The sequence below is a fragment of the Chiloscyllium plagiosum genome, unplaced genomic scaffold, assembly GCF_037043375.1.
Source record: "Chiloscyllium plagiosum isolate Xiang-an unplaced genomic scaffold, Cpla_swu_hap1 HiC_scaffold_33, whole genome shotgun sequence".
NCBI classification, from domain to species: domain Eukaryota; kingdom Metazoa; phylum Chordata; class Chondrichthyes; order Orectolobiformes; family Hemiscylliidae; genus Chiloscyllium; species Chiloscyllium plagiosum.
The window spans coordinates 26,502,217-26,529,071 of NW_028270171.1; the positions used below are offsets into that span (position 1 = coordinate 26,502,217).

The 26,855-nt window shown below is 47.4% G+C and overlaps 1 protein-coding gene across 1 annotated transcript in view; it reads left to right on the forward strand.

The window, feature by feature from the left end:
* Nucleotides 1-26,855, forward strand: part of fam234b (family with sequence similarity 234 member B) — a 59,126-nt gene that overhangs the window by 23,794 nt on the left and 8,477 nt on the right. Inside the window, exons 7-12 of the mRNA XM_043680000.2 lie at nucleotides 5,338-5,470; nucleotides 11,095-11,241; nucleotides 13,059-13,140; nucleotides 18,480-18,623; nucleotides 22,563-22,680; nucleotides 26,281-26,501. Of these exons, the coding sequence (XP_043535935.2) occupies nucleotides 5,338-5,470; nucleotides 11,095-11,241; nucleotides 13,059-13,140; nucleotides 18,480-18,623; nucleotides 22,563-22,680; nucleotides 26,281-26,498 (842 nt within the window). The 3' untranslated portion in view covers nucleotides 26,499-26,501. The remainder of the gene's footprint in view (nucleotides 1-5,337; nucleotides 5,471-11,094; nucleotides 11,242-13,058; nucleotides 13,141-18,479; nucleotides 18,624-22,562; nucleotides 22,681-26,280; nucleotides 26,502-26,855) is intronic.

Sequence of the window (26,855 nt, forward strand, 5' to 3'; positions counted from 1 at the left end):
CATCCCGCACCTCCGCCCTCAGACCCAACCCCTCCAACCGCAACAAGGACTGAACGCCCCTGGTGCTCACCTTCCACCCTACCAACCTTTGCATAAACCAAATCATCCGCCGACATTTCCGCCACCTCCAAACAGACCCCACCACAAGGGATATATTTCCCTCCCCACCCCTTTCCGCGTTCCGCAAAGACCGTTCCCTCCGTGACTACCTGGTCAGGTCTATGACCCACCCTCCCATCCTGGCACTTTCCCCTGCCACCGCAGGAACTGTAAAACCTGTGCCCACACCTCCTCCCTCACCTCCATCCAAGGCCCTAAAGGAGCCTTCCACATCCATCAAAGTTTTACTTGCACATCCACTAATATCATTTATTGTATCCATTGCTCCCGATGCGGTCTCCTCTGCATTGGGGAGACTGGGTGCCTCCTAGCAGAGCGCTTTAGGGAACATCTCCGAGACACCCACACCAATCAACCAAACCGCCCCGTGGCCCAACATTTCAACTCCCCCTCCCACTCTGCCGAGGACATGGAGGTCCTGGGCCTCCTTCACCGCCGCTCTCTCACCACCAGACGCCTGGAGGAAGAACGCCTCATCTTCCGCCTCGGAACACTTCAACACCAGGGCATCAATGTGGACTTCAACAGCTTCCTCATTTCCCCTTCCCCCACCTCACCCTAGTTCTAAACTTCCAGCTCAGCACAGTCCCCGTGACTTGTCCGGACTTATCCGACCTGCCCAGCTCCTTTTCCACCTATCCACTCCACCCTCTCCTCCCTGACCTATCACCTTCATCTCCTTCCCCACTGACCTATTGTACTCTCTGCTACTCTCTCCCCACCCCCACCCTCCTCGAGCATATCTCTCCACGCTTCAGGCTCTCTGCCTTTATTCCTGATGAAGGGCTTTTGCCTGAAACATTGATTTTGCCTGTCCTCGGATGCTGCCTGAATTGCTGTGCTCTTCCAGCACCACTGATCCAGAATTCCTGTAATCTGTCCACTTCCTCCCTGCTTTTCTAAGCTTCCATGGAGGCCTTCTCATCTCTAGTATCTCTACATTGTCCTCTCTCGCCTGGTTTCGCTTCCTGCTCAGTGTGCCTTCTGTACTTGAGCCTAAGAGGCCGTCTGTCTGTGTGGCTTCTCAGAAATCTAAATTTATCTTTAAAGTTCATCGGATGAAAAAATGTCTGCATGTAATAAAGGCTTTTCTCCCTAATGCCTCCTTAATTGGATTAAGTGTGGTTTTGCAGCTAGTTTCTATTTCAGCATTAGGATGCCGTAGAGTCACAGAATAGTTTGTAACAAAGAAAGTTACAGCACGGGAACAGGCCCTTCAGCCCTCCAAGCCTGTGCCGATCCAGATCCTCTATCTAAACCTGTCGCCTATTTTCTAAGGATCTGTATCCCTCTGCTCCCTGCCCATTCATGTATCTGTCTCGATACATCCTAAATGACGCTATTGTGCCCGCCTCTACCACCTCCACTGGCAACGCGTTCAAGGCACCCAGTACCTTCTGCATAAAGAACATTCCACATATCTCCTTTAAACATTTTCCCTCTCACCTTGCTGGTCCTAGGCCTCCTCCACTGCCACTCCCTCACCACCTGACGAAGAACGCCTCATCTTCCGCCTCGGGACACTTCAACCCCAGGGCATCGATGTGGACTTCACCAGTTTCCTCATTTCCCCTCCCCCCACCTTACCCTAGTTCCAAACTTCCAGCTCAGCACCACCCTCATGACCTGTCCCACCTGTCAATCTTCCTTCCCACTTATCCGGTCCACCCTCCTCTCCTACCTATCACTATTACCCCTTTCTCCATCCACCTATTGTACACTCAACTACCTCCTCCCCAGCCCCACCCCCTCCCATTTATCTCTCCACCCCCAAGGATTCCAGCCTATTCCTGATGAAGGGCTCCTGCCCGAAACGTCGATTTTCCCGCTCCTCGGATGCTGTCTGACCTGCTGTGCTTTTCAGCACCACTCTAATCTTGACTCTAATCTCCAGCATCTGCAGTCCTCATTTTTGCCTAATGGTAAGAGGAGACAACAAAATGAAAATCTGAAGGGCACATTAAGTGTCAGAGAAATTGTGGATGTAAGTGGGAAGGAAATGGACAAGGGGAGTAAATATTGAGTTGGGGTAGGAAGAGTTGAGTTCTGTGGAGCAGGAGCAAGCAGAAATAATGGGTCTGTTTGTGGGTTTTGGGAAGGAGGCAGAAGCGAGCTGTTTGAGGTTGGGGGAACTATGAGCTGGGCGGCAGTGGTGGGGGAAGATGAGATTAGTGACCGTTGTGGACACAATATCCTGGTGTTCCATGGTGGGATCATGGTCCAGGAGAGATAGGAGGAGTTGTCCAAGAGCTGGTGCTCAGCCTCTGTAATGTACAGGTCAGTACGCCACACGACAGCAGCATCATCCTTAGCAGCTGGCTTGATGACAAAGTCAGGGTTGGATCTGAGAGCATGGAGTGTGGTCAGTTCAAAGGGAGATAATTTGGAATGGAGGAGGAGGGGCAGAGAAAATGAGGCAACCAGCGTCATGTTGAGACTTCTCTATGAGCGATCGAATATGGGTAAAAGGTCAGAGGGAGGGGTCCAGGTGGAGGGAGAGTGTTGGAGGTGGGTGAAGATGGGGAGAAAGCTCTTGTCCAAAGAAATGAGCGTGGAGGCAAAGGTGGCGGAAGATATGTTCAACATCATGTCATGCCCAAAATACACCTTGTATTCATCTGGTCACAAAGTCATAGAGCTGTACAGCATGTAAACAGACCCCTCGGTCCAACTCGTCCATGCCGGCCAGATATTCCAAATAAATCTAGTCCCATTGACCAGCACTTGGCCCATATCTCTCTCAACCCTCCCTATTCGTACACTCACACAGATGCCTTTTAAATGTTGTTATTGTACCAGCCTCCCCCACTCCCTCTGGCAGCTGATTCCATGCACGCACCACCCTCTGCGTGAACAGGGTCCCCCTTGGGTCCCTTTTAAAGCTTTCCCCACTCACCTTAAACCCTGTAGTTTTGGACTCCCTCGCCCCGGTGAAAAGACCTTTTGTATTCACCCTATCCATGTCCCTCATGATTTTATAAAGTTTCTAAGATCACCCCTCAGCCTCCAGGGAAAATAGTCCCAGCCTATTTGGTCTCTCCCTTTAGCTCAAGTCTCAACCCTGGCAACATCCTCGTATATCTTTTCTGATCCCTTTCAAGTTTCACAACACCCTTCCTACAGCAGGGAAACCAATATTGAACGCAGTATTCCAAAAGTGACCTCACCAAAAGTCCTGCACAGCCGCGACATAACCTCCCAACTCCTACATTGAATGTACTGATTTACTAAAGTGCTGAGGAAGTAGTAAATACTGTACTCAATGTACTGACCAATAAAGGCAAGTATACCAAACGCTTTCTTCACTATCCTATCTACCTGCGACTTGACTATGAACGTGCAATCCAAGGTCTCTTTGTTCAGCAACACTCCCCAGGACCTTCCCAGTAAGTGTGTACTTCCTGCCCTGATTTGCCTTTCCAAAAATGCAGCCCCTCCTGTTTATCAAAATTAAACTCCGCCTAATCAAAGGAAAGCCTAATCAAAATTAGGCTTTCCTTTGAAATTCACAGGCAACACGGTGGCTCAATGGTTAGCACTGCTGCACCAGGGTCCCAGGTTCAATTCCAACCTCTGGCAACTGTCTGTGTGGAGTTTGCACATTCTCCCCGTGTCTGCGTGGGTTTCCTCCGGGTGCTCCGGTTTCCTTGAGGAGAAAGTGAAGTCTGCAGATGCTGGAGATCAGAACTGAAAATGTGTTGCTGGAAAAGCGCCGCAGGTCAGGCAGCATCCTGGAAGAGAGCTTCTTCAAGGAAGGCATCCTTGTGAAAGGATTCGCAGTAGGTTGAAATCTTTGGGAAGAGAGCTTCTTCAAGGAAGGCCTGAAGAAGGGCTTATGCCCGAAACGTCGATTCTCCCGTTCCCTGGATGCTGCCTGACCTGCTGCGCTTTTCCAGCAACACATTTTCAGCTCCGGTTTCCTCCCACTGTACAAAGATGTGCAGGTCAGGTGAACTGGCCAAGCTAAATTGCCCATAATGTTAGGTGCATTAGTCAGAGGGGAATGGGTCTGGGTGGGTTACTCTTCGGAGGGTCGGTGTGGACTTGTTGGGCCGAAGGGCCTGTTTCCACACTGTAGGGAATCTGATCTAATCTCAACTCCATCTGTCACTTCACGGTCCATTGACTCATCCAATCAAGGTCCTGTTGTACTCTGAGGTAACCTTCTTCTCTGTGTCTTCAATGTCACTCTTCAATAAGAAAGTAAAGATTATTCACCACAAATAACTTTTAAATGCTCATTGCTTGTGCACGAGAAGAATTCCAGCCAGCCGGCAACATTCACAGTAAACAGCCTGACCTTTGGGAAATGGATAAGGTGATTAATATTTTACAGTTGATAGCGCCATCTCTTGGAGAATATGAGAGTGCAGGAAAGAGTTACATGTTTTTAACGCAAGTTTGCAGTTTTGATCAGGACTCTGGCCACCGTTCAGTACAGTACTGAGGCTGAGAAACCTGAGAGAAGAGCGGATAACTCAGATTGTGGTGAGAAAGGGACCCCAAGCTTGGGTTTTGAGGGATCTGAAAGGTTTATTTCAAAAACAGGACAAGACGATACAGGAATTGCGCAGTTGTGAGGGGACGCACCTACAGTCAGAATCTCAATCTGACCAATTATTCAACCAGAAAAATAATCATCATATCATTTAAACAAAAAAAAATTAAGTTTCCAGCACGTCAAGAGTGCCATCTTCATGTATTGAGAGAAAGTTGAACCATATTATTTTGATTTGCAAGTGCTGGTGTTGGACTGGGGTGAACAAAGTTTAAAAATCACACAACACCAGGTTATGGTCCAACAGATTTATTCGGAAGCATTAGCTTTTGGAACACTGCAAAAATAAAGTATTACTTTGTTATTTTATATAATCTTGCATATTGACAAATTTGAAGTCTACAAATTTTATGAATAAGGTGTATATTTGGGGACAAAAACGCAGTGATTTAAACAGAAAGTCATCCCAATTCCCAGCAAATGCAGCTGTTTAGCTAAAGATTGCATGTTTGTTTTTGACTTCTGGTCCTAATTGGTAATTAAATTATCCCCTAAACCACAGCCCTGCGTCAGTCAATTTAATAAAGCCGTGAACAACAGCTGAAAGATGACACAACGGGAGCACAAAAAAAATCTCCTAATGCCTAGAATAGGGAGCAACTATTCTTTGTAAAGAATCCTCCTGCTCTTCACTAACCCAACAATCTTCCCTTTTAAAGGAAATATCCAGGCTGTGGCCGTGAAGGGCATTTACACCCAAGCAAATGGCAAAGGCAGCTTACCTCCATCTCTACAAAGCCAGGACTCCATATGGGAATGGAAGAGAAACGAGAACCTGTCTGGACTGTACAGGTGACTATCACATAAACAGCACGTGGAGCAGTAGGGAGTGTTTACGCAGGGCACTTTACAGGGTTGGTGTCTGAGAGCGTGGACTTGGTGCATTAGGAGGTTCAGAGAGCTAGCTGCTGTCATCAAGCTGTAACCTACTTTCAGGGTGTTTCGAACATCTGGTCAAAACCAAACTGAGCAATCAGTGGCAGCAGTAGTTTTTGTGTAGGCCTGCAAGAGGGCTCCTTAATTAAATGACAGGCTGCGAAAGTGGTCTGAGGCTCAGATTCAGGAAACTCCTTACATCTGTGACTAGTCTTCAGCCCACAAAGCATATGAGCTGAGACACCTGTCTCACGCATTTCAGTCGTGCTTTTCAACCCAAAGTGCATCACAGCTGCTGAAGTACTTTTGCAGCACAGTTGATGACACCTTGCTGAATGGGGCACTAACTGAGTGGATTGTGTTTGCCTTACTTGGACAGAACCCTCCTGGACAATGTTCCACCTTAACAGGTAGATGTTATAGCTTCATTGGAATAGCGCAGTTAGAGACCCAGTTTGTTCAGTGCTACTGCTGGAATGTTGTCAGGGCTCATAGCGTTTGCAGCATCCACTACCTTCACCTTTCACTGTTTCGTACTATCACATGCAGTGGATTGAATTGGCTGAAGACTGGTATTTGTACCACGGGGGACCCATTTTAAGGGTGAGGGCAGTTATTGGAGCTTCTTTCTCCATCGAATTGTTTAATTGTCCGCCACCATTCATAAGTTGGCACAAAAGAGCTTTAATTTGATATGTTAGTTGCGGCTCTGTGTATATTAATTGTTAGCGTGGAATAATATCCTTTCTAACAGTGACTTGTTGATTGGTGAACTTAAGGCAGAGAGCTCTGTTTGATGGTTAAATTGTGCAGGGCATGACGTTACTATCTTCCTTTGTGCTGCCTCTCTGAAGGTTTGCATGTGACACTGATTCCCTTCCAGGAGACTGCATTTAGTCACGTAGTAAGAATGATGCCAAAAGAGGCTCATCGTCCTGCAGTCCAAAATAGCAATAAACTGACCTGTTTCTGCAATCAGTCACGTATTTGAACAAGCTGCTATAGCAGTGCTTTCTCACATGACTGCATTGTGCTATCAACAACAGCCTTTTAAAGATGACCTTGAGAGCCAAGGACGCAGGGTCACTTTAGGTGAACAAGCTAACACAGTGATGTGCTCAGAACCATTTATTCATGGGCTAAGTGCTTCTGAGCTGGATGGGGTGAACATGAAGGGGGAGTTTGTCTTTGTAGTTGATACACTGCAAATAGATTGTTCATGTAAAGTTTACGGACTGCATGAGATCAATGCACAGGACGTGCTCGCCCTCTCACAAATGATCTGCACCGGTGCACTGTCTGTACCCTCCACCTCATGTTCCCTGTCCGTCCCTTCGCCTCCTGAACTCCCGTGTACAGAGCCTCCCACACGTGGACTGTGTTGCAGTCCACTTGACAAATGCCTTCAGCTGGGTTGAGTGCCGTCAGATGCAGGTGGATAATTGTGGCGCGGCGTTTCTGCCATTTTGACTTTCTGGTGTCGGGCAGCAAATAGCATGCAAGCCACAAGTGCTGCCCATAGGCCAAGGAATCTATGACATAAACAATGGCCCATGATCAGCACGGTGATCGAAAGCCACTGAGTGTTCAAACAACCGTCAAACAGGAAGGCCACATAACTAGGACAAAGCAGAGTGAGCCTTTAGTACAATCTCCCTCTCTCTCTCTCTCTCTCCTCTCTTTTCTCTCTTCTCTCTCTTCTCTCTCTCTCTCACTCTCTTTTCTCTCTCTCTCTCTCTCTTCTCTCTCTCTCTCTCTCTCTCACACACTCTTCTCTCTCGCGCTCTCTCTCGCTCGCTCTCTCTCACGTTTTAAAAGCCAGGGCATGGCTAATCTTTGTGACTTTTCCATCAACACTCCGTGCTGATGTGATGTAATAAAAACCTGTGAAGAGGAGGAAAACTAGGAAGAGAAGTCAATTGAAAGGCATGAGCTGTATCTTTCCATCGCCCTGACTCTTTCAAATCACATGTAATACAGAACTGTGAGAGACAAGGCAGCAGGTGGATTGTGTGTCCATACACAGGTCCAATATCAGCCTGAGCCCATCACCGATCCCCTTTCAGCTTCTCTGGCACACACTCCTTCCCCTGCTGCACTGCTATTCACACAGAAATGTTAGCTCTGTGTCTGCAGGGAATATCTGGACAGAGTTAAAGAATATCACCTCACAAAGAACCCAGTGCACACATACAGAGACTGAGTGAGACTGTTTGATGGTTTCATAAGAAATCAATTCCACTTGCAGCTTTGGTGCTCGAGAATTCCACGTCTGCCCATTTACTCCAGGGACAGGGAGAGTTTTCCTGGCATTGTTCTGTATCAGTCCCCACCGAGGATGAGATATCTTCAATACTGAAACCTAACCCAGCTCACTCACTGATTGAGCCCACCCTGAGATTCTGGCATAATGTTATTGCCCACAGAACCCCTGCACTCTGGGCCCAGGCTGCTCCGAGGGGGGTCCAGGCTGCTCCGAGGGGAGCCCAGGATATGCACTGAGGGAGTCTGGGGTGTACTCTGAGATGGAGTGGGGCGCAGACTGATTGAGGTTCACTTTGTCTCTCAAATACATTGATACCCCAAGGCTGTGTTTCTGATCATGTGCAGTAAGAGGGGTCACGGAGATGCTCCAAATGCAGCCGGGATCAACTGGAGAGCACTGCCCCCTGCTGCTCACTCCCTGCACGGTTTTGAGAGGGACAACAGTTATAGAGTTATAGAGATGTACAGCATGGAAACAGACCCTTCGGTCCAACCCGCCCATACCGACCAGATATCCCAACCCAATCTAGTCCCACCTGCCAGCACCCAGCCCATATCCCTCCAAACACTTCCTATTCATATACCCATCCAAATGCCTCTTAAATGTTGCAATTGTACCAGCCTCCACCACTTCCTCTGGCAGCTCATTCCATACACGTAACACCCTCTGCGTGAAAAAGTTGCCCCTTAGGTCTCTTTTATATCTTTCCCCTCTCACCCTAAACCTATGCCCTCTCGTTCTGGACTCCCCTAACCCAGGGAAAAGACTTTGCCTATTTACCCTATCCATGCCCCTCATAATTTTGTAAACTTCTAAGGTTACCTCTCAGCCTCCGATGCTCCAGGGAAAACAGCCCCAGCCTGTTCAGCCTCTCCCTATAGCTCAAACCCTCCAACCCTGGCAACATCCTTGTAAATCTTTTCTGAACCCTTTCAAGTTTCACAACATCTTTCCGATAGGAAGGAGACTAGAATTACACGCAGTATTCCAATAGTGGTCTAACCAATGTCCTGTAAAGCTGCAACATGACCTCCCAACTCCTGTACTCAATACTCTGACCAATAAAGGAAAACATACCAAACGCATTCTTCACTATCCTATCTACCTGTGACTCCACTTTCAAGGAGCTATGAACCTGCACTCCAAGATCTCTTTGTTCAGCAACACTCCCTAGGACCTTACCATTAAGTGTATAAGTCCTGCCTTGATTTGCTTTCCCAAAATGCAGCACCTCGCATTTACCTGAATTAAACTCCATCTGCCACTTCTCAGCCCATTGGCCCATCTGATCAAGATCCTGTTGTAATCTGAGGTAACCCTCTTTGCTGTCCACTACACCTCCAAATTGGTGTCATCTGCCAACTTACTAACTGTACCTCTTATGCTCGCATCCAAATCATTTACATAAATGACAAAAAGTAGAGGACCCAGCACCGATCCTTGTGGCACTCCACTGGTCACAGGCCTCCAGTCTGAAAAACAACCCTCCACCACCACCCTCTGTCTTCTACCTTTGAGCCAGTTCTGTATCCAAATGGCTAGTTCTCCCTGTATTCCAAGAGATCTAACCTTGCTGATCAGTCTCCCATGGGGAACCTTGTCGAACGCCTTACTGAAGTCCGTATAGATCACATCTACCAATCTGCCTTCATCACTCTTCTTTGTTACTTCTTCAAAAAACTCAACCAAGTTTGTGAGACATGATTTCCCACGCACGAAACCATGTTGACTACCCCGAATCAGTCCTTGCCTTTCCAAATACATGTACATCCTGTCCCTCAGGATTCCCTCCAACAACTTGCCCACCACCGAGGTCAGGCTCACTGGTCTGTAGTTCCCTGGCTTGTCCTTACCACCCTTCTTAAACATGGCACCACGTTTGCCAACCTCCAGTCTTCTGGCACCTCACCTGTGACTATCAATGATACAAATATCTCAGCAAGAGGCCCAGCAATCACTTCTGTAGCTTCCCACAGAATTCTAGGGTACACCTGATCAGGTCCTGGGGATTTATCCACCTTTACCCATTTCAAGACATCCAGCACTTCCTCCTCTGTAATCTGGACATTTTGCAAGGTGTCACCATCTATTTCCCTACAGTCTATATCTTCCATATCCTTTTCCACAGTAAATACTGATGCAAAATACTTATTTAGTATCTCGCCCATTTTCTGTGGCTCCACACAAAGGTCGCCTTGCTGATCTTTGAGGAGCCCTATTCTCCCCCGAATGAACCTTTTGTCCTTAATGTATTTGTAAAAACCCTTTGGATTCTCCTTAATTCTATTTGCCAAAGCTATCTCACGTACACTTTTTGCCCTCCTGATTTCCCTCTTAAGTCTACTCCTACTTTATAGGATTCACTCGATCTATCCCGTCTATACCTGACATATGCTTCCTTCTTTTTCTTAAGCAAACCCTCAATTTCTTTCTTCATCCAGCATTCCCTACACTTACCAGCCTTCTCTTTCACCCTGACAGGAATATACTTTCTCTGGATTCTTGTTATCTCATTCCTGAAGGCTTCCCATTTTCCAGCCGTTCCTTTACCTGCGAACATCTGCCCCCAATCAGCTTTCAAAAGTTCTTGCCTAATACCATCAAAATTGGCCTTTCTCCAATTTAGAACTTCAACTTTTAGATCTGGTCTTTCCTTTTCCATCACTATTTTAAAACTAATAGAATTATGGTCGCTGGCCCCAAAGTGCTCCCCCACTCACACCTCAGTCACCTGCCCTGCCTTATTTCCCAAGAGTCGGTCAAGTTTTGCACCTTCTCTGGTATATACATCCACATACTGAATCATAAAATTGTCTTGTACACACTTAACAAATTCCTCTCCATCTAAACCTTTAATACTATGGCAGTGAATTGCTTAACGAAATGGATAGGCTTTACTGAATTTAACTATTTCTTTTAGACATGAAAATCTCAATGCTTCAATTTTCAGTGTGAAATGGGAATTGTAGCCAGCAACTCTCAAAATGTTGCTGCTTTTTGCTTGCACCTAGCTTTGTTGCCACGATCGGATACTGACTCTGACTGTGCTTGACCTTTGCTCCCAGCACCAGCCTCCCCTGTCCTGTGTCTCCCAGCATCCAGACCTTCACGGGGTGGGTCTGTACAGGGTCTGGGTGAGGGAGGTCTGTGCAGGGGATTTGACAGGGTTCTATACAGGGACTGTGGTGGGGTCTTGGGGGTCCGTATTTGACATTAGATTTTGTTTTGAAAGTCAACTAACTTTAATGTGATCGGGTTCATTTTGTCCTCGCAGTAATGATTCTGTGAGGGACGTACAGACTCTTAGCAGACATGGAGGGAGTGACAGTGACATATTGATCACCACAAAGAGCAGACTGCACATTCTGAATCGGCAGCGCCTCCTGCAGGTGTGGTCAGCAAACGGAAGCAGCATCGAAAGGTGAGCCTGTGGTGTGGCAGAATTTCATCAGAGTGATGTCTGGGGAATGTCATTCTGTGCAGGAATCTGCTCAGTAAAACTAAAGGCAGGGATTTTTCCCCCTCTTGCTACAGTCACACCTCCCTGTGATAGTGTACCGAAAATCAAATCCCACTATTCCTGGATTGTTAAAGATTCTTTTACAGTATGAGACAGTTTCTCAGCGTACCTGCCTTTTAGTCCCTGGTTGATGGAAAACCTAGATAAGCAAAATAGACTCTGGCTGCAAGTAAGCAAATAAGAATTGTTAGCATAAAGCACTGCTAATTAAACCTGTAATCTCCTTATAAACTGCCCCTTACAGTGTCATGGACAGAAAAGAAACGAGGCAGAGGGAAGAACTGGGAAGGCAGTCCAGGCTGTCCCAGTTCACAGAATCTGCTGAGATCATTCTTGTCCTGATCGCAACACTTTCTGAGTCCTCCTCCTCTGGACACTTCCACTTGTTTAAGGGAGGCGTACGGTGTCTGATTCACATTTCTCTGACTTATTCATTAGAAGTTAGTTAATTAGCAACAGCTATAAAGAAGAATAAACTGTCTGTCTCCATTGCTGAAAGTAGGTTTTGTTGCAAAGAACAGAGGAGTGTCATAGCCATACAGCACGGTAACAGATCCAACTAGTCCATGCCGAACAGAATCCCAAATTAAACTAGTCCCATTGCCTGCTCCCGGCCCATATCCCTCCACACCTTTCCTATTCATGTATCCATCCAAATGTCTTCTAAACATTGTAATTTTATTCAGAAGTTCCCTTCAAATTCAGAGCTGGTGGAGACTGGATGACCTCTGTCTATCTTGTTCACAGTCCCAAACTGTTCAGCTACCTGAGGACCAGTCCCGTAGGTTTTAGCAGGCAGAAGACTTTCATCATTCTCTAATTGGTCACCAGTCCACAAACCAATCAGCTGCTTGTTGCCAGCTTTCCATTTGTACATACCCTTGGCTCCGGCTACTCTTCACCCCTAGATTTGGAGAAACGTAGAAAATAGGTGCAGGAGTAGGCCAAACAACCCTTTGAGCCCATACAACCATTCAATACAATCATGGCTGATCATGCAATTTAAGTATCCCAATCCCGCCCTCTCCCCATACTCTTTGGTCCCCCTCGCTGTGAGGGCCATGTCCAGCTCCCTCTTGAATATATCTAACAAACTGCCCCCAACAGCTTCCTGTGGGAAAGAATTCCACAGGTTCACAATGCACTCAAAAGAAATTCTTCCTCCTGTCAGTCCTGAATGACTTGCCCCTTATTCTTAGACTGTGACACTTAGTTCAGTCCCACAGTTAGCTATTCTGCCACACCAGGGTTTTGTATGTTTTTGAGACCCCCCCCCCCCCCCCGCCCCCCCTTGTTCTTCTAAATCCCAGTCAGTACTAGCCCAGTCTGTTCGAACCAACATCTGTCTGAACAGTGCGTGTCAGGTTTTCAAAACCTGCAGTAATCCTTCAGCAATACTCGGTTCCTTTTAGTCCACAATTGAAAAAAGATGGAAAATTAAAGACATGGTCTTGACATTGTTATTACAATATTGGCACTTTATTCTTGTACAGACCTTGAATAATCACACTGCGTTACAGTCCACATGTCACTCCATGCTGTGTGATTGTTGGTGTGCTGTCCCTGGATGTGTCTCTGTTACCATCTCCTCTGTGGTTGGTGGGGAAGGCTTGATGCCATTTGGGATGGAGGTGGACACTGAGGATTCCCGTCCCCTGCAGGAGAGTGCACACTTTATTCCCTCTGCGTAACACTAATTACAATGATTTTCCTTCCAGTTCTCCTGTCACTGGCTTCTTCAACGAAGACGACACCCTGGATTTCCTGATCCAGATCATGAACAGGAGCAACGTGAGAGAGGTGGGGGTTGCACATTTGCTTTGAAGGGTTCCATCTCATTCTGGTAGTGTCTCAGTACCATGTACCATTCCTCAACAAGTGACGAAGTGCTCCTTAGTGCCCCCCTTCCTCCAGTCACTGTAAGGCAAATTGCTTGTGCTACTGGAGAGGTTTTAAATTAACTTCGCAGGGATGTAGGGGCTGGGTAATAGTAGAGAGGAAAGCTGAGGTGCACAACAGTTTGAAGCAAAAGCTATCACAGGACTGTGAAATGGAAAAGTATTTGGTCAGCTCAGGATTGCAGGAGGTGGTCTAAATCCGGTATATAGTGATTGAACATATGTGATAATGCATAAAAATATTTGGGATCCTGATGTCATGGTTGATCTCCAGTATGGAGCGATTCCTTTTTCTCATGGCAAGAGATGGAGTTTAGAAGAATGAAAGGTGACCTTATTGAAATACACGGGGCAGCACAGTGGCTCAGTGGTTAGCATTGCTGCCTCACAGCGCCAGGGACCCGGGTTCAATTCCAGCCTCGGGCGACTGTCTGTGTGGAGTTTGCACATTCTCCCCGTGTCTGCGTGGGTTTCCTCTGGGTGCTCCGGTTTCCTCCCACAGTCCAAAGATGTGCAGGTCAGGTGAATTGGCCATGCTAAATTGCCAATCGTGTTTAGGAATGTGTAGGTTAGGTGCATTAGTCAGGGAAAAAGAGAGTAGGGGAATGTGTCTGGGTGGGTTTGGAGGGTCGGTGTGGACTTGTTGGGCCAAAGGGCCTGTTTCCACACTCTGGGGATTCTATATATTCTATACATTATATCCTATCAGATTCTTAGAGGACTGGACAGGGTGGGTAATGAGAGGCTGTTTCCCCTGTGGAAAGAGTCTGGGACCAGAGGGCATAATCTCAGAATAAGGGATGGCAGAGTAAGGACGGAGCTGAGGAGGAATGCCTTGTCTCAGAGGGTAGTGAATTGATGGAGTTCTTTACCACAGAGGGCTTGTTAAGTATATTCAAAGCTGAGATAGACGGGCGTTTAGTCATCAGGGGATTAGGGTTATGGGGGAAAGGCAGGAAAGTCGATCTGAGAACGCTCTCATTGAATGGTAAAGCAGACATCCACTCCTGATCTTTGTAATGAATAATAGACTCTCCTCAAAAAAGAGCAGGACTGTGCACTGAACACGCCTGGATACAACGTGTTCAGAAAACCTGGGGATTGAAAGAAAGGAGGACAGATTGATGGAAGATAATATTCCAGGGCTGGAGGGAGAGGACATCTTAGAGGGGGAGCGAGGAGTGGACAAGGGCAGATTCTATTGGATTAGAAATAAGGGTTTCCATCCACTACTGTGTTTATTCTTCAGGCCACCCATGGTAGAAATGTAGACAACTAAACTTACAAGGAAGTTACAAAGGTGCAAGGATTATAGAATAACAATATAATGGAGAACTTCCAGTATCCTAATTTAAACTAGAAGAGTAATAGTGTAAACGGCAGAGAGGGAAAGATTTGAGATGCCTGCAGGACAGTTTTCTATACCTGTATATTTCTGACTCAGCATGCAGTACGCCTTTGTGCATATCGTTCTGATGGGGGAAATGAAGTGAGTGAAGTTTATCAATATCACTAGGGTGACGTTTAGCAGACAGTGATCATAGTATCATAGGGTTTGGATTAGCTATGGGGAAAGGAGATGGAGCAATCCAGAGTCAATGCAATTAATTGAATCTGGCCTTCTCCCCAGTGTGGTGAGAACAGATCTAATCCAGAAAGTTAAACAGAAGTAGGAAACCAGGGACGAAATACTGCTGGAAATCTGAAATAAAAAGCACATAACACTGGAAGTACAGAACACATCAGGCAGTATCTACAGAGAGCGACATTTAACTTTCAGGTTGATGACTGTTCATCAGAACAATGACAATGGGGCTGCCTCTGTTTGGTGCCGTGAGGATGTTTTCCCATGAGGGAGAAATGTAGAACAACCAGCTCCTTAAATTACAAGAGAGGTAGGGAGTAAGATGCAAAATGGTGAACATGAACAGGCCAATGCCAGTGCTAATACTTCTTCCCAGCCCTCCTCTTCTAACCCAGTGTTTTTCAAATTAGGGTCTGTTGACCGCAGGCACCCTTCAGAGTGCAGTGTCAGCATGGCAGTCGTGAGATGGGCACTGCCAAGTGTGCTGAAGTCAAGAGGAGGGCAGTGTGCAGTGACAGCTATAGGAGATGTTACCTTCCATCCCTAACCCTGTGCACCTGTTCTCTCCCTGCTCCTCTCAAGTTCTGTGGGGATTTCCGTCTTTCCCAAAAACATTAAGGCTCTGTTTACACAGAACACTTCCATATTATGGATGTTATTATCGGGTGAGAATTTAGCTCTGGCATTAGTTCACAGGCCCCATGTACTGGTTCATCGCCAGAGCTGACTGGCCAATATTCCTCCCAGAAAAAAACCCAAACTCTACAAAAATGGCTAAAGTGCTTTAAACTAATACTAAATGCCTTCATCCATCAGTGAAGAAGCAATCAACAAACTACCAAAAGTTGCCATCAACTATTTCCATGAAGAGCTTTCTGTGTTCGATTAAATTTGTGTTTCAAGGTGTGTAAGTCCCCAGTTTACCTGTCTTTTAGACCCAGGTTGATCGAAAGCATAGACAAGCAGATAGACTCTTGCTACGGTGAAACATTTGTACAGAACAACAAATGCTACCAAAGCCCTCACCAAAGACACAGCTCCAGGAGCAGTATTTATTCTGGCTGAGTATACAAGGCTGGAAGTCGAAGACCTGTCGAGAAGTTCATTGAAGTATTTGAATCTATGTGTAAGCAAGGGACCATCCTGGAAGAATAATAAGGTGCCTCCATTGTCCAACTGTATAAGTGGGAAGGAACTTGCTAATCTTGCAACAGTCATAGTCACCCTCCTCCTCTCCATCTCAAAATCTTCACCAGAGTCCTCCTGAGCTGCTTAATGCAATTCTCAACCAGCACCCGCTGCCAGAGAGGCGCTGCAGTTTCAGAGGTTGAAGAACCACTGATGTGGGGCTTACAGTTATACAGCTCCAGGAAAACCATGCACCTCAGAGGATAGACCCTCTGCACTACATCAACGAGCAAACCCTTTGAGACAGTCAAAGCCATGAGGGTGTTTGGAGGTTAGGGAGAAATTTGATGACCCCAAAAGATTCTTCACAATGGTTGGAGAGTTCCACACTGTCATACATGGGCACAACCCATTCCGAGTCACTAATGGAGTTAAACTGGTCAATGTGCTGTCTTCAGCATGGTTTTCTCCTCCCTGCTCTCTGATGCCTTCCATCAGGATAACCCTGACATTGAGTAGCTACTGGCCATACAATATTCCATCTGAGAAGACTCTGGACAGAAACCAAGGTCTCCAAGGGCACCATGATTTCTTGTTTCCCAATGACTGTGCACAAGCCGACGATTCAGAACTGGACAGGCAATGAGGCATGGACATATTCTCCATTGCGTGTGATAACGTCAGCCTTAGCAAAGCTGAGGTAATGGTCCAGCCTACTCCTGGAAGGGCCCATCTTGAGCTCAAGATTTCAGAACCTGTCCACAGCAGGATTTACCTCCACAACACTGTCTCTTGAGATGTCTGTATAGAAGAGGAGACTGGTGCAAGGATTGATACAGCAGTTGTAGTCTTCAGCAGTGTGGGGATGAAACAGAGTAGGTCTGTTTACCAAACTGAGCATCAATAGAGTATAGTCCTACTCTCACTGCCCTGCACATGTGACACTTGAACAGTGTCCCAATGTCATCTCAGCAAGTTCAACACCTTTTACCTGATCTGCCTTTGGAAGCTTCTGAATATCAAATGGCAAGACAAAATACCAGGCACTGAGGTGCTCACCAAGTTGGCGTGCCAAGCAGCCGCACCACTGACACCTGGAAACGACAGCCCACCCTTGCTTTCCGGTCGCAACTGAGTTGAGCTGGTCATGTAGCTAGGGGGCCCAACTCTCGATGACCAAAGTGAATCTTGTGCAGAGACATCTGAAATGAGACAAGGTGATGATGAAACCTGTCAAGCCTACTCCGCCATTCAGTGAGATCATGGCTGGTCTTCAGCTTCAACTTGGCTTGGCCACCTGCTCCCCAATCCCTCAATTCCCTCCAAATCGTCTCTTACAGCCTTAACTATTTTCAATAATGGAATATCTATGACCCCCTAGGGTAGAGAATTCCAAAGGTTTGCAACCCTTTGTGGTACAAAACCTCTCCTCATCTCTGTTTTAAATGATCGCCCCCCTGAATCTGAGCCTGATGGTTTGTGCCTGGGATGCAGTGTCATGGAAATGCTGCAGACACATTCGAAACACTTTGCTGAAGAGTTTTGAAATCAACCACGAGACCAGGGAAAAACCCACCCAGGATCGCTGCAAAGAGCATTCATTGTAGCCTCCTTCCAAAGCAAGTGTACATCAGAGGCTGAGGGGAAACACAGAGGAAACCCTGAACCGGAAACTCCCCTGAAAAAGGGCTTATGCCCGAAACGTCGATTCTCCTGCTCCTTTGATGCTGCCTGACCTGCTGCGCTTTTCCAGCAACACATTTTTCAGCTCTGATCTCCAGCATCTGCAGTCCTCACTTTCTGCTAGCTGCATAATTCATTAGTCTCCAGTATCTGGTCCTGTTCCCTCCAGGCACAGAACTCAGTCACCCATGTATCAACCAGAGACCCATCAAATACTCACCCATGTATCAACCAGAGACCCATCAAATACTCACCCATGTATCAACCAGAGACCCATCAAATACTCACCCATGTATCAACCAGAGACCCATCAAATACCCATCAAATACTCACCCATGTATCAACCAGAGACCCATCAAATACCCATCAAATACTCACCCATGTATCAACCAGAGACCCATCAAATACCTCATGAAATGGAATGGTCATCATCAACATCTCTAAGGACTTGTGTCATCAGAACCTAGATGTTGCCTGTGGTTACTAATCCATTTTAAAGGTATTCTTCAACAAACATATTTCAGAACCACTGATCAAACCTCATCACTATATCCTATTCCTTTCTCCCTCATGCTTATTTAGACTTTCTTTAATATGGTTCCTGCTCATTGCTTTGTATTGATTTTTCCCCAAATTGTCCCACTGATTGCTGTATGTATCAATGTGTAAATGTGACCGGAATAGTGAGAGAGTGCATAGGTGGGACAACGCTTCCAGAAGTAATTTGCTATGGACCTAGGTTTACTGTGTCTCCAGTTTGCTGCTATTTCTGTAGTGATGCCAAAATTTGAGCTATGTGTTACTGCTTGGCCAATAAATTCTGAACTTCTTTATACTGATCCTAGAGTTTAATTATCGATGGGAGTTCGGGTGAGGAACTTTGGAAAGCAAACGTGGACTGTCGTGTCCAGGAAGCAGCCTCTGTACCAATGTCCAATGGGAGATCTGCATTTCTGTTCTGGACTGAGGCGTGTGGAGTGGCCCACTTGGTGAGTTTAGTCAGCCCTGTGATTGTAAGCTGCACCCCTTGGAACTTTACAATTGTATTCATTCCCAAGACACGGGTATCACTGGCATTTATTACCAATTCCTGATTCTCCTTGAGAAGGCAGAAAGCTGCCTTGAGTTGCTGCAGCCCGTGTGATGTAGGTACATCCAACAGTGCCGCAATTTGGTCCAGTGATAGCGAAGGAAGAGCGTTACTCTTCCAGATTGTGTGACTCTGAGGGTGATTTATAAGTGGTTCTCACATACCTGCTGTTCTTGTCCTGGGGTGGGGGGGGGTTGCTATTTCAGGAGCGTTGGTGTAAATGCATCTTGTAGATAGTGCAAACTGAAAGCACAGTGTGCCAGTGATGGAGGGAGTCAATAGAATGTCCATAAAGCGAGAGGCTTTGGCTCTGGTTACGGCTATGAGCATCTTGAGTGCTGTTAGAGCTGCACCCAGTCAGGCTTTGTGGACAGTATTCCACCACACTCCTGGCTTGTGTTTTGTAAATGGTGGGCAGACTTTGGGGAGTTAAGAGATTCACTCACCGGAGAACGTCCAGCCTCTGACTCGCTGTTGTGGCCACTGTATATATCTGATCCGGTTAAGTTACTCGTCAATGCTTGCACCCAAACAATCATAATCATAGAATCCCAACAGTGTAGAAACAGGCCCTTTGGCCCATCAAGTCCACACCGACCCTCTGAAGGGTAACCCAACCCACCCATCCTGTTACTCCACAGTTCCCCTGACCTACACATCCCTGAACGCTATGGGCAATTTAGCACGGCCAATTCACCTAACCTACACAACTTTGGACTGTGGGAGGAAACCCACGCAGACACTGGGAGAATGTGCAAACTCCACACAGCGAGTCACCCGAGGCTGGAATCAAACCCAGGTCCCTGGCTCTGGGAGGCCTGTGCCATCCCAAACATTTGTTCCTGTGGGATTCAGCGATTGTAATGGTGTTAAGTATTAGCGAGGAGGAGCTGTAACCTCTCACTAGAAAAGGTCAATAGCAAGGCCCTTATGTAGTATGAATGTTACTTGCTGTATATCAACTCCAACCTGACTGCTGTCGAGGTCCCACTACATAAAGGCCCAGAATGTATCATTATTTGAGGAGTTGCAAATGGAATTGCAACTGAACAGCCCCCACATATAACCGTAGGTTGAGGAAGCAGCTAAAGTTGGGTTGGGCTAGGACACCTGCCTGAGGAACGAGCATGGTCTTCAGCAGTGGAAGGCTTTCCTCTAACTCCCATTGACCTCCATTTCGCTGGGGCTCCCTGGTGCCACACTTAGTCAAATACTGCATTGAAGTCACCACACCTTTTGTAATTCAGCTCTTCTGCCTGTGTTTGTACCAAAGCTGCACTAAGATGATAAGATACAGGAATAGGCTATTATTTTTTTCAAATACATGAGGTGTGGGAGTTGCTGGTCAAGCCAGCATTCATTACCCATCCCCAATAGTTAAAGGTCAACCACTTTGCTGTGGGTCTGGAGTCACATGGAGGCCAGACCGGGTAAGGATGGGGGATTTCCTTCCCTAAAGGACCTTTAATGAACCAGCTGAGTTTTTCCAACAATCAGCAATGCTTTCTTGGTAACATGAGATGCCTAATTCAAGATTTCTAAAATTTGAATTTGGATGTTAATTTTTAAAAGTGAATTTCTTAGCTGTCCGTTTCAGCTCCTGTTTTCCTGTGATGTTGCACTTCGTATCTGACGGGTGGAAACAGATTAAAGGAGCTTTTGGCCACGGGTCTCGTCTCCCGTTCTCACTGCCTTCCTCATGGCAGTCAAATCTTCTCTTTCTGAAGCTCTTGACCCATGCTGTCACATTGTTTGTGAAGCTGCTAACTCCGCTTTCTCTTCTACCGCCCATCCAATCCACACTTCTGACACATCGCATGGTCTTTTACACTGAGGCTGGCGTTGTTTGGAGAGCCCCCTCCTGTGGTTAGTTACTTAATTGTCAACCATCAGTCACAACTGGCTGAGGCAGAGCAGCTGGACTCTGGTCTGATTGTTGGTGGTGGCGGTGCTTTGTATAATGACCTGCTGCTTCTGCTCTTCAGCATGTCCTTAGTCCTGTTTTTATAACCCCACAGGATTGGCATCTCCTTTTCAAGCACGTGATACCGCTAACATGCTTTCAGTATAGGAGCCGGGAAGTTATGTTGAGGTTATACAGGACGTTGTGAGGCTCCTTCTGGAATACGGTGCAGTTCTGGTCGCCCTGTTATAGGCAGGATATTATTAAACTGGAGAGGGTTTTAGATTACTTACAGATTAGATTAGATTAGATTACTTACTTAGTGTGGAAACAGGCCCTTCGGCCCAACAAGTCCACACCGACCCGCCGAAGCGCATCCACCCAGACCCATTCCCCTACATTTACCCCTGCACCTAACACTACAGGCAATTTAGCACGGCCAATTCACCTAATCTGTACATTTTTTGGACTGTGGGAGGAAACCGGAGCACCCGGAGGAAACCCACACAGACACAGAGAGAATGTGCAAACTCCACACAGTCAGTCGCCTGAGGCGGGCATTGAACCCCGGTCTCTGGTGCTGTGAGGCAGCAGTGCTAACCACTGTGCCACCGTGCCACCCAAAAGATTTACCAGGATGTTGCCAGGAATGGAAGGTTGAGTTATAAGGAGAGATTGGACAGGCTGGGACTTTTTTCCCTGGAGCTTGAGGGTTGACCTGACACAAGTTTATAAAAGCATGAGGGGTATGGATAAAATAAATGGCAGGTGTCTTTTCCCTAGGGTGGGAGATTTCAAAACTAAGGGGCGTATTTTTAAAATGAGGGGCAAAAGATTTAAAGACAAGAGGGACAATTTTTTTTTACAGAGAATGGTTTGTATGTGGAATGAACTTCCAGGGGAAATGGGGCAGCACGGTGGCTCAGTGGTTAGCACTGCTGCCTCACAGCACCAGGGTCCCAGGTTCAATTCCAGCCTCGGGTGACTGTGCAAACTCCACACAGACATTCTCCCCCTGTCTGCGTGGGTTTCCTATGGGTGCTCTGGTTTCCTCCCACAGTCCAAAGATGTGCAGGTCAGGTGAATTGGCCATGCTAAATTGCCCGTAGTGTTAGGGGGAATGGGTAGGTAACTCTTCAGAGGGTCGGTGTGGACCGGTTGGGCCGAAGGGCCTGCTTCCACACTGTAGGGAATCTAATCTCATCTTTAAAAAATGTGGTGGTTGCAGATGAAGTTACAATGTTTAAAAGAAATTTAGATAAATACATAATTGTTTGAAGGGATATGGGCCAAGTGCAGGCAGGTGGGGCGAGTTTAGATTGGGATTATAATCGAGTTGGACCAATGGGCCAGTGTCCGTGCTGTGTGACTCTCTGCTGTACTACACTCATTGAACCAGTTTGTTCCCTGGCTTAATGATAACAGGGTGAGAGAAATACTGGGTCATGTGGTGACAGATTGTGGATGAGTACAGTTATGTTGCTAGTGATCCTCATGGATGTCCCGTTTTCAACTACTGAATCTGCTCTGAATCCTCTCTAATCAACAGAGTAGTAGAGCCATGAAGGGTATGGTGAGTGTGAACGCAGAATCTCATCTCCACGATTTGAACTTGCCTCATGTGAAATACAATTAACCTTCACATCCCCTAGATGCAGCTCCCCGCTGTGAGTCAGGAGTCATGCTCTCCATCAGCCTGGGGCCCAGTCTCCATTATCTGGACTGGGCTGTTCCTCCCAGCAGAAACCTCATTGTGCAGATTGGCAGGAGATTAGCAGCTTGAGGTCAGTGATATGTTGCTGTTCTGGAACCCACTGCCTCCCTCTATTTCTTCACAATGCATTTATTGTGTAAAAGCCTTTTACAAAACAATCAAGTGTGACTGGGACTTCGAGGATTATGTTGATGAATGCTGTCTGTTCTATGTCATCGCAGGGTCAGATGACAGACATTTACTCTCCGAACCAGTATCATTTGTACCTCCTGCACCCGTTGTATCCCAGTGTCCTGCTGCAGCTGGCCAACAGCACAGCACTTGTGACAGCATCAGCAAGTAAGTATATTCACAACACCAAAGTTTCAAAGGGCATCAGAAAGAAGGGGCAGTTGGGCTAGGGAGTGGGTGGGCAGTCAGTCATGCTGGGGGTGAGCAGTTTGGTTTGGGGCACAGCATTGTTCCTGCAGCCTGTGAATCCCATCATTCCCTCCCAGATATACCCAGTTAATCATTCCTGAAGAAGGGCTTATGCCCGAAACGTCGATTCTCCTGTTCCCTGGATGCTGCCTGACCTGCTGCGCTTTTCCAGCAACACATTTTCAGCTCATACCCAGTTAATCTCCCATTCCACTCTCAGCATCTGCTGTACCAAAGGTGATTGTAAGTTGGCACTCATTTACATTATGTCCTTCATCTTGGCTTTAGAGTGCCAATACCATCTTGAAAGAAAAGAAACAATGACTTTTTACAATCTTTTTAATTCACATTGTTGAAATTACCCTGCATTCTTACACTTTTTTGACTGGATAGGCAAATGGTCAGTGTGGCAGTACACTGTACTGCGCCTCCATTTGCAATGGGTTAGCCAGTCCCAGGAGAAAGTGAGGACTGCAGATGCTGGAGAGTCAGAGTCGAGAGTGTGGCGCTGGAAAAGCACAGCAGGCCAGGCAGCATCCAAGGAGCAGGAGAATCAATGTTTCGGGCAAGAGCCCTTCATCAGGAATGGGTCCCAGTCCTGGCCAAGGTGGCTCAGTAAATGTGACCAGGTTATCTCTCAGCCAGGACTCCTGCAGCTGGTCCCAATCCAGGGACCACTACCCTTCACCTCTCCAGCCAGCAACCGAGGTAAACATTGGGCTCAGTGCCATTTTTCTCACTGGCTGCCAACCCTCCGTTCCGAGCTGTCCAGCCGCACGGTGGATAGGGATGGCGGCGGAGTAATCAAGAGAGAGCCCCGTGTGAGCCGTCAACTTAGGGAGAGTGTTGGGGTGACATTTGAGTGAATAACTTGCCTCCTGACTCCCCTGTCCACTACCAGCAAGGCTCAAGTCCAGGAGTGTGATGGAGTACTCCTCACTTGATTGGATGGGTTTAGCTTCAACAACTTTCAAGAAACTTGACACCATCCAGGACAAAGCAGCACACTTAATTATCCACCGGCAAGTTCCCCTCCAAGCCACTTACATCCTGACTGGAAATATATTGCCAGTGTCAGGAAATCTGGAATTCCTTCCTTTTGTGGTATTGTGGGTGTCCCTCCCCCATGTGGGCGGCAGTGGTTTAAGAAGACAGTTCACCACCACTGCCTCCAGGGGTGGGCAGGTAAATGCTGGCCTAGCCAGTGGGGCTCTCATCCCTCGAGTGCATAACGAAATAAAAACAAGAGGATTATGAAAGATCAACGCAATTACAATTGAACAAAAATAATTCCTGAACATTTCAAAATGGAAATTGAGACCTTGCTGTGTTGGCTTGTCCCAGTGCATCAATGCCCTGGTTTGTGTTCGATCTGGAGAGAAGAGACTGCAAATAAGACGACCACAGCTCCTATTCATTGTTATTTTTAAAAGTTTCCACTTCTCACATTATTTATCAAGCAAATTAACTAAATTGGGGTGGGATACCTGGTCGGCATGGACGGGTTGGACCGAAGGGTCTGTTTCCATGCTGTACATCTCTATGACTCTAAATTGATAGGCCACATAAGGAAGCCTTGTGAGCGGTGTTGCCCACCTCTGGCCCAGAAGTCCCGCATTCACTTCCTGCTGCAGGAATTGTTGTGACACAGTCAAACCGATTGATTCTCAGTCTTTAAAAGAGAACGGGAAGGGATGGGTTTGCTACCTGAGGAGGTAGATGCCCACAATCGCTGCAGTCCAACAGCTTCCTCTTGTTCAGAGACTCCGCCTGCAGGCTGTCACCATGAGCTGGTGTCACCCTCATTCACAGGGACTACCACCAGCATCCCCACATAAGGAAGTGTTAGCATTGATGAGCAAAGAGCAGAGAGGGCCGTTTCAAGCAGCATTACCAAGGGGGAAGGCACAGAAGTTTATGATCGAGTTCCAAGATCAGGACTTTCCATGGGTAATATGGTATAGATCAATGAGTAGGGGATCACTGGGTGAGCAGTGTTTGAGTCAGGTTCACATAATATGTTATAGATTCATAGTTATACAGTACGGAAACAGACCCTTTGCTCGACCCGTCCATGCCAACCAGATATCCTAACCTAATATAGTTCCATTTGCCAGCATTTGGCCCATATCCCTCCAAACCTTTCCTATTTTCATGTACCCGTGCAAATGCCTTTTAAAAGTTGCAATTACACCAGCCTCCACCACTTCCTCTGGCAGCTCATTCCATCCATGCACCAGCCTCTGTGTGTGAAAAAGTTTCCCCTTTTTTTAAAAATCTTTTTCCTCTCCCCTTAAATCTAAGCCCTCTAGTTTTGGACTCCCCTACCCTAGGGAAGAGGTGTTGAAGGAAAACTGTTTGGGTCTCAGATATCGTATCACAGTCTGCTGCCTTCAGCGGAGCCAAGCATGTTCTGCCTAACATTCCCAGGGGGAGCCCTGATCACAGCTGAACATTGTGTCCCACATAGAATGTGTTCATTTCACTGTCCTGTCATCCTTACAACCTTTTCCACAATAGGTAACTATTCAGCCAGCTCCTTTTAAAAGGAGTTTGTCGACTCGGCCTTTCTCTGTGACCTCGTTACAGTGGAAATTTATACCCGTGTACTCGAGCTTCAGAACAGTGTTTTTAAGAAGGTTAATTATTGCAAGAAGCTGTATTGTTTGAGCTGGTGTGTTTGGAGGTTAGGTCTGTGCGGTGTGACAGGGAGCACCTAATCCCACCTAGACTGCTGGCTCTGGCCAGGGACAGTTGAGCCCTGTGCTTTGGAACCTAATGACCAGTTCAGTACAAATATTGGGTACAGATCCCCATGAAATGCCAGCCAGTCTATCCCAGTGTTCCCCCTGCAAGCCCCCCGACATAGACCTGCCAGCTACAGCAGTTTGTCTCCCTTTTTTTTTGTCCTGAGTGCTCTTTTCCATCCTGGGAGTCTCAATTTGAAATCTCCATCCTCATTTTCAAATCACTCCATGGTCTCTCCCCTTCCTATCTCTGTAACCTCCTCGGTCTTACAACCTTCTGAGATTTCTGTGCTTCTTGCAAATCCCTCATTCTCATCGGCCATTCTCTTGGCTAAATAGGCCCGAAACTTTGGAATTCCCTCCCTAGCTGTCTACCTCCCCTCCTTTAAGGGGACACCACCACTGTCGCCCCCTCAAAGCCCACCTACCTGACCCAGCTTATGGGTGTGGGGGGGGATGAGTCATTCGGGGTGATTATGACAGTCCCACCACCATCTAATCCAGGAAATCACGACTGCGCCCCAGGGAACTGTCATTGCTTCCTGAGGCGATAGGTCTCAGATTGGGCCTGGAGAGAAATGGGATTTAGTTCCAGGCAAATGCAGCGGGTGATGAAACTTAGAAGCAGCTAAATCCAACAGTGCTGCCAGACACTGCCAATCAAATCGTCCCGTTGAGAGTCCCTTTAGTTTGTTTGAATTTCCCTGCTGTTTTATAGTGTATCAATGTACGTCATGTAGAACTTTCTGGGATTGTCTTTTCCATTCTATAGCTGGGTTACTGGAGCAACAAAAGGACGCTTTCTGCATTACCGTGACGATGGGCACCGCACGCTGGTCCCGTGAAAGTCACACTGGGCACCTCATGGTGACTGGCCTGGGCCTGAACTGGGCGATTTCCCACAGCAGGACGGTGGCCCTGGAGGACGGCGCTGTCACCACCATCCAGAAAATCGTCTCCAAGATCCAGTTCACTGCGGCCGAGCACTGACAGGTAAAAAGACAAGGAAGCAGAGCAGCTGTCACCCCCCACCACAACCCCCACCCCCACCCCCACCGCACCCCGACACCCCCACCCCCACCGCACCCCGACACCCCCACCCCAATCCTCACCCCCACCCCCACCGCACCCCGACACCCCCACCCCCACCGCACCCCGACACCCCCACCCCCACCGCACCCCGACACCCCCACCACAACCCCCACCCCCACCCCCACCGCACCCCGACACCCCCACCCCCACCGCACCCCGACACCGCCACCCCCACCGCACCCCCTCCTCCACCGCCACCACCACCCCCCTCCGCCACCACCACCGCCCCTCCTCCACAAGAACTGCCCCCCCTCC